The following is a 7,846-nucleotide window of genomic DNA, read 5'->3' as shown; positions in this document are numbered from 1 at the left end:
GAACCGCTCCTCCAGCTTCTCCAATGCAGCTGCAAGACAATGGCACGGCATTTGGGATGAACTGTGGCGCTCCCTGCCACTAGCCGGTCAGTGGACCCAAGGGGCTCATCTTTGGGTCCTGAAGCACAGCCGTTAGGCAGCCACATCTCAGCAGCAACCGTTACACCTTTGAGTAACTGGTGGCTCACACGTGAGCGCCAAGGACCCCTTCCAAATCCCACTGCCATGATGCAGCCTCGCTGCCCTATCTGTGTGGAGGGCACGGCAGAGCTAAAGCCGGGCAGTGCCCCTGTCCCAGAGGGGTAAATAGGAACTGGGGTGGGCAGGGGGTGGATACACACAACATACACGAAAAGGTGCTGGGGTGGTGCGTGACACCAGGGTGCTCTGCCGGGGGCACAGGGGCACTGAGTGCTGCTGTGCCAGAACCGTGCCTGTGGTGGCTGCATGTATTTCTGGATTCAATGTACATTGAAAATGTCACTTGTGAAAGGCACTATATACTAACAGAGATCTGTCTTCACTGGACTGCTGTCAGTGCAGGTCAAGCTAACTAGCAGAGACAACACAGTGAAAACAAACACTGCTTCAGCAGTCATGCCATGTGGTTGGCCATGTGCAACATAAATGCCAGACTACTTGTTACAGAAACACTGCTTAAGGAGCGGGTGCATCTTTCTCACAGCAGTGGCTAAGATGCCTGTACTATGTACCTGAATAGAAGGCAGCACTGAATGCATAGATGCACATTCCCCAGCAGCCCATGGTGACCCCGGCGTTGTACTTCTGATACTCATCTGAGTTGTGAGGTGCTTTCGGATTCCCTTGAAACACTACTTCTCCCATGAAGTCGGTATAGAAGAGTAACATCCCCTCAAACGAAAGCCACCCTGAAAGAAGTCAGAAGTAACCTATTAAGATTGCAGAGTATCTGTTTCCCCTTGTAAGCTTACATGGATGCTATCAGCTATATTACAACAACAACCTGAAGACAGGTTGTGCAATGTATTTCATAACGTTCAGCCACATTTATCTGAGACTGCTGTTCCCCATGTGTTATGCTACAATGTTTGTTAAAGACATACAGGATTTTAAAGACCAAGATTTATCCTTTGAATTCCTAAGTGGAATCCTAAAGGCTGACTGCAGGCCACAGAACACCTGTTTAGCAAAACAGAAAAACAGATTAGAGCAGTCTGAGCTGCCTCCAGGTTTCGACAGGACATAACGCTGATTTTCACAGAGCTGCTCATCACATAGTTGTTTCAGGTCGCTACTGTCCTCCCACACAGAACTGGAAGGAGTGCTTCTTATGCCATGGTTGCAGCCTCCAGAACATCTCTGATACAGTTAAAAACTCCTACTCACAAACCAGCGGCAGGGTCACTGATGCAGGCAATCTCTTAAATTCCTTTCACAGTCAATGAGTATTAACTACCTGTTATCTTCTGTCCAATTTTGTGTAAACTGGATTGCTTGCAAGCCCTCCCTAACCATCAGTCACACACTGGTAAGAGTAAAGGTAAAGAGCACACTGGTTACGGGCACTCCTGCAGAGTCACGTTCCACACCTCCTCATGGCCTGTTCTGGGACCCTTATACACATGCTGTCAAAGGGAGGAAAATGAACACCAGTCTCAGGTGTAAGCACGGAAATACAACTAATCTCCTCTTTCTGCTCGGTAATGCCAGTTTCAGAGCATTTTAAAAAAAAAAGAAAAAAAAAAGGCTCATAGTTTCAAGTTCTCTGTTCAGTAGTGTTTCTCACCCCAGTGTAAACATTCCATTTAATGGATGCACTGATGTAGGCCATTGTTATTTCTTTCCTAGGAATACAGGCTTCAGTGTTTTGTTGGGGCTTTTTTTCCTTTCTCAGTGTTCTAAGAAACTAAATATGAGAAAGCATCTTATTGGTGAGTGTATATGGAACAAATCATGTCCTCTCTAGTTAGCAGCCATTGCAGCAATAGATAAAATATTTAAAAACATTCACCCGAGGTAGACTACTTCACGGTGAAAAGAAGATGGCACTTTCTGAATACCTAGGAAGTGGTTGATGCAGAGGTTACGAAGAGCCTTGGGCATCTGGCAGATGGTCGAACAAAGAAGTTTCACAGAGAGTGGCTGCTCAGAGGTCTCGCCTGATCCATTCAGCTCGCTCTCATACTTAACGCCATTCAGCAAGATATTAGCAACCTGCACCATAAGAACTCCCAGGTCAACAAACACAGTAAGAAAAACTCAAACATCCTTTGAGCAAACCTATGCAATATTACACACCTATCTGATCATCTGAAAGTTAAACTCTGCTGCTGCAGTATGTTGACTTGGAGATTAAGAACAGTGTATTTAGCTAAGCTGTAAATTCAGCCTTGGAACAGATGTTGAAGGGCAGCACTGCGCTGCAGCTTTCAGTATAGAGTACTCTGCACTTCTCTAGGGTATTTGGCCACCATATCCAGATGCTAGCGTAGGGAAGGCATAAATTCCATTGCATTTAATAACAGCTGTATCTACATTCAGGTGAATTTGGTTCCTGAAGTTTTAGAGACATCGAGGAAGAAGAGGCCAGTTTTAACTGGAACACATTCTCATTGCTGGCTAACCTTGATGCTCAATCTGTACGTACACAGTATGTAAAATCCTGGCCCTAACAACATCTGCTTTCACAAACTGGGTCAAAGTACAGCAACAGCAACAAACAAACAAACCAAAACAAACAAAAAAACCACACCCCCCCTCCCAAAAAAAAAAAACCACAAAGCAAAAAACAACAGAGGACCGTTTACCTCATCCCGGATCATAAAAAAATGGGCCAGCATACAGAGGTCTCAGACATTCCAAGTTATCACCAACAGTGGGAGGTGAGATCAGAGTCTTATCCCTGGGTAAGGGAAACCTCACCTCCCTGATGGAACCAGATGTAATGACTGCCATAAGGAGAAGCTCATGGGAGAATCCTATCCCTGGCCCTATCTTGCGGGTATTTCTGTGGAAAGGGAAGATACAGGCTCAATAAAAACGTGTCTTTTTCTGCTCTCACATGGTAGCTCCCTGAGTGGTGAAGCAGGGCTAAAAATACCAACCTAACTTTCACACGTGGCCTGGTGAGAGCAGAACGCTCCCCTTTCTGCCATCTTAACAAAGGCAGCTGACAGACTGCCAGTCATAACTCACATCCTATCCACTATTTTACCAACAAAGTCATATCAGGTATGCTGTTCCCATAACGACTTCTATGAGCAAACTGTCACAAGCAGTCTTTAATGATGAATTTGTGCAACACACATTTAAAACTATATGAAGAGATTAAATGAATGCTGAGGTTTACATGGTCATATCATTGATTTTCTGCCCTTACCTGTTGGCTGAAGGTTACATTTCTTCTTCTGCTGTTTTCTGGACAGTGTCCTGTTACAATATCTGGAATGGCCAAGGTCTGAGGTCGTTTCAGGATCCCTGATGACCGTGGTTTTATCGCATCCAGTGAGCCCACCCTCAGCGACTCGCCGTCAGGCCCCGGCGTTATGCTGCTCTCCCCTTGCTCCAGAACTCCACTTTCTCCTTGATAACAACCATCAGGCACCCGAGGAAAGCTGACACTGACAGGCTGCCTGGGCAAGCTAGCTGGAAGTGCTAAGTAACTACTGTGCCCGCCTGTAAAACAGTCTATAAGCACACTGTCAATATTTGAAGTCCCAAATGATGATGCAAACTCATTAATTCCCGTCAAGGAATTGTCTCTGCTGACAAAACTGCCATATTTGGGCGTGAGTGGGCTGAGGGGGGAAACGGGACTCGTAAAACTTGCATATAAGTGAGCTGAGTTATGAGAAGTAAAGTTTTCATTTACACTCTCCTCAAAGAAGAAAGGTGGAGAAGGAGGGAGAGGAAGACTTGGACTCTTCATCACCTTTTTCTTCCTGCCAAAGGACCTTAAGGGTCTTTCTGGAATGCTAATTAGAGTCAGCACAGTAGTGATAGTCAGTATAACTGAGGTGAAGACATAGATGACGCGAAGTTGCCCTCCCACAGCTTTTCCAAAACTGGTTTTATCCCAGTGTATTCCTCCAACAACATAACCAAAGCCACCTCCAAGACCTGGTGGAAAAACAGAGCCGAGATTATCTTCCCTAGCCAATCCTGGAAGTCAGTAACAGCACAGCACCATTTGTCTAATGATGCGTGAGTAGAATCTGATGTGTTACTTCTGTTTTACTACTCAACCCCTTTTCAATTCAAACGCAGTAATAAACACATTTATCCGCGCCACAAGGACAGTCTGGATGTACAAACACAGTACAGAAAGAGGGAGAAGGTCAGTGCTGTAAAAGTGATGATACAAATTAAAAACGGTAGTTCTTTCTTTGCCAAGAACAAACCACTTTACCTTCAGCTATTTCAGTCCGTAAAACAGAAGTGTCCACCAGCCTCGTGGCAAGGCTCTGCAATCAGTCAGCTAAGACTGTTTTCCTGAAAGTAAGTGAAAATCCATTTTCCTCACTCAGTTAGAGGAACGCAGATCTAACTGCGTCCAAGACAGACCAAATAATTTCAGAAGCGTAGCAAGCTCATTACTCAGCAACGTGTTGACAGCGTGCAAAACTGCCACTGCATTACTACCGATGAATACAGAACTTCTGAGGGCACCGGATACCTCTCTCTCTCCATTCACATGGTGAAAGCCTTACGACACTATCCTTTCTTTCTTACGAACACATTCAAGACCATGAAACAGTCTCGTGATGGAGAGGAAAACTAGACTAGGGCAATACAGCAATTGAAGATGACAGCAATGAGGGATCATAGCGCCCAGTATGCGCTTTCCCCTTGAACAGAGTGACTAAAAAAGGCATTTTTCACAGCTGCACGAAGCCGAACCTCCTCCCTTGAGGGATAGTTTTGTTTCCTTGGGAGTTATAAATTATGTGAGGGACCTTCAGATGAACAACCCAGGACTGTGTCTTGTTTGACTTTTGGTAATTACAAAAGCCTTTTGCAGTAAGCAGAAGTTTGTTTCCAAAATTAATTAGTGCTACCTCTCCAGGTACTTGGTTAGTATGCTTACACAGGAAAAGACCAGCGATTTACATGCTGCTTTCTCACAGCAGCACTTGTGTACTTAGGGTTCATCTCACCCAGGAAGCACCAAGAAAGCACCAAGAAAGCATACCTGCTAACAAAGCGTGGATGTTGAGGCCCCTGTCTTGATCCACTGGGCTGCACACATCCATCATGTAGGCATGAGTGGGATTGTCTGCTGAATCTGCGCTGAAGTCCATGAGGACAACCCCACAGACTGTAAGAATGATCCCCCATTTGTGGTTATTCGCAGTGTCAGACAAGGCATTCCCTATATCTTTGCCATTCAGCATAAGCGAGAGCCCAAGCAATGCTCCTGGGAATAAAATCAAATCAAAATCAATTAATTGACTGCTTGTAAGCAAAAAAACCTGCATCTCTCCGTGCTCTAAAAGCATTATACTACCTGCACAGCCTTGCGGTAAGCACTACTGGGGAATGAGCGTGGCTTATAGGATACACATAATCATTTTCCACTGTTCAAGCTTACAAATGTCTGGAGTTGGTTCTGGCCAAAGAAAAACATTCTTGACCCTCAAAACAGCATCTCTTCAGACTCCGACAAGAGAAGTTTTTACATGTGGATCTCTGGCTGCTAAAGCATCACCTCGGCGCCACTCACCACCTTCTTCAGACCCGCAATACCCAACGCTTCAGAGGCATTTTGTTCAGCCTAGTGCCACAGGGGATGTCACAGAAGAGAGATACGCAACATTTCTACTTTACAAGTGTTATGCCCATTGTTTCTTAAAGACGCACCTACTGCTAAGACCAGAATGAAAGGTCTTCTCCTCCCAAATCTTGATGTGCATCTGTCACTCCAGGCCCCCAGCAAAGGCTGTAGCAAGAACCCTAGAAAAAACGAATCACCAATAAGTCGCATTTTTCTATAAGCCTGTTTCACAGGGGAGTTAAAATAGGTAGCTTAAAAGGCAGTTAAAGGCAGGACACCATGGCACAGTGATATCCCCAGTCGGTACCACTCACCCAGGTGCACACCCAGTGTACTGCCTGGCATTTCCCAGGTTGGGGACTGAATGACATAATGTGCTGCTGCTCATTGTCATGGCAGTTCACCCTGCATCATTAGTACAGCAGAGTTTGACATCAAGTGAAGAGTAAGAGTACAACAGTTATATGTTCTAAAGGACTCTGCCCCTTACAAGCTATTTCATTTACCCTATTTTAGATAAGAGACCTCCTACAGAACTGGCTTGGCAGACAGCAGGAAGCAAACATGCGCCTTGGAAAGGTCCCTGTATTACTCTATGGCAGCCTGTGAGTAGGGGCCTACCTACCCCTTTCTTCTGAAGCACATGCTACAAGTAAAAGAACAGGCAGAACAAAGTTTCCAAGTGGTAATAGCCCATCCTATGGTTCTTCCCATAGTAATGGATACGCTCCCAGCCCTGCCTCTGTGCTAACGGAAGTAATCCAATGCCTGGAACAGTAGTGGTTGATGGTCGTTCATAATTGGAACACCTCATTTGTTTCAGAAAGTTAAATAGGAGATGGCAATCCCACTTTGCTTTTTTCACACACCCTTAGGAACTGTCTCTGTATGCCTTTTTTCATAGGGACGTAAATGGATACACTCATCCTCTTTTGCTAGTTTTTAAATATAGGAACAGAGTAACCAAAGTTTACCCTTGCACAGAAGGTAAGAGGTTGAGTAGCCATTAAAAGAACAGACCTTTTGATCACACCAGGCCCATTTCAGGCAAGACACAGAAAGAATTATTCTCTGTTTGGTTGTCTAAAATTATGGCTGCACTTCTTAATCTCAAGAGCACCCGGAATATACTTGTGACAGCAGAGGTGGAGAAAACAAAAACATATAACCCCCATGCAGTGGAAAAAACAAGAGGGAAGAAATAACATAAAGAAAAGTTACCTAATATAGGGCTGATGAACCACACCATTCCATACAGTTGGTCTGGAAGCCCCATCTGAAGCAGCACAGGGGTAACATAGGCTGTTTCCATGGCATAGCTGAACTCGAGCCCAAAGAGAATGCACCCATTAAACAGCAGTTCTAGGAAAGACCTCTGAGGCTGGAGATCCCCCAAGTCAATCAAATCAATAGGACATGGAGTATTTGGTGGTGGCGGTGGCGAAGGGCGGATGTGTTTTCTCCTTTTTGGGTGTCTCTTGAAGTTGTTGGCCCGATGACTTATGTGCCGTGTGACCGATCCAGAATAGCCTGGAACTTGTGACCTCCAGATTTCCTGAGAAGCCACGCTTGGCAAGAGTGCAGCATCGCTGACAGGGGATGTTGCAGATGGTGGAATCATCACGGGTAGGCGTCTGAAAGAAAAATAGCTCAGAATAAAATGGTTGAGTGAGAAAAACTTTGCTTAATTTCATTTACTGAAGTTCAAGCCATTTCTCAACATTTCACATACCGAGTGCAGCCTTCATATTCGTTAAATCTTTTCTCCCCATCTCTTGACACAAGGCATGTACGTTTTATGAGCAAGTTTCCTCCATCTTTGCACAAATGAGACACAGAGATCCTATTGTGGTTACCTAGGCACTGCCTACCATCAGCAGGGATTAAGACTGAAATATTGAAAACAATTAGCAGTCAGACATACCACACTTCCCAGGAGTTCCCATAACAGCAATGGGTTTACATTTATCTGTGATTCAACTCAAGCTAAATTAAGACGAATCACGACCTCAGTCTAAGTTCACAATAAAGCAAAGCTGTGGCATGGCTGCAAATCCAGATCCCTGCTGCAATGTGAAATCACCTTTCGGT

At 44.9% G+C, this 7,846-nt stretch overlaps 1 protein-coding gene across 1 annotated transcript in view; it reads right to left on the bottom strand.

Annotated features, from left to right (window-relative positions):
* SLC45A1 (solute carrier family 45, member 1) overlaps positions 1-7,385 on the bottom strand; it is a gene marked incomplete at its 3' end in the record, with an annotated part of 12,315 nt that extends 4,930 nt beyond the window's left edge. Inside the window, 7 exon segments of the mRNA XM_009707648.1 lie at positions 1-29; positions 714-890; positions 2,043-2,196; positions 3,362-4,101; positions 5,174-5,398; positions 5,842-5,934; positions 6,977-7,385. Coding sequence (XP_009705950.1) covers positions 1-29; positions 714-890; positions 2,043-2,196; positions 3,362-4,101; positions 5,174-5,398; positions 5,842-5,934; positions 6,977-7,376 — 1,818 coding nt within the window.
* Between the last annotated feature and the right edge of the window lie 461 nt (positions 7,386-7,846).

Source organism: Cariama cristata, unplaced genomic scaffold (genome assembly GCF_000690535.1).
Source record: "Cariama cristata isolate BGI_N322 unplaced genomic scaffold, ASM69053v1 scaffold27129, whole genome shotgun sequence".
NCBI classification, from domain to species: Eukaryota; Metazoa; Chordata; class Aves; order Cariamiformes; family Cariamidae; genus Cariama; species Cariama cristata.
Note: the sequence above shows the minus strand (reverse complement) of the source record. Positions and strands in the feature narration are given on the sequence as shown.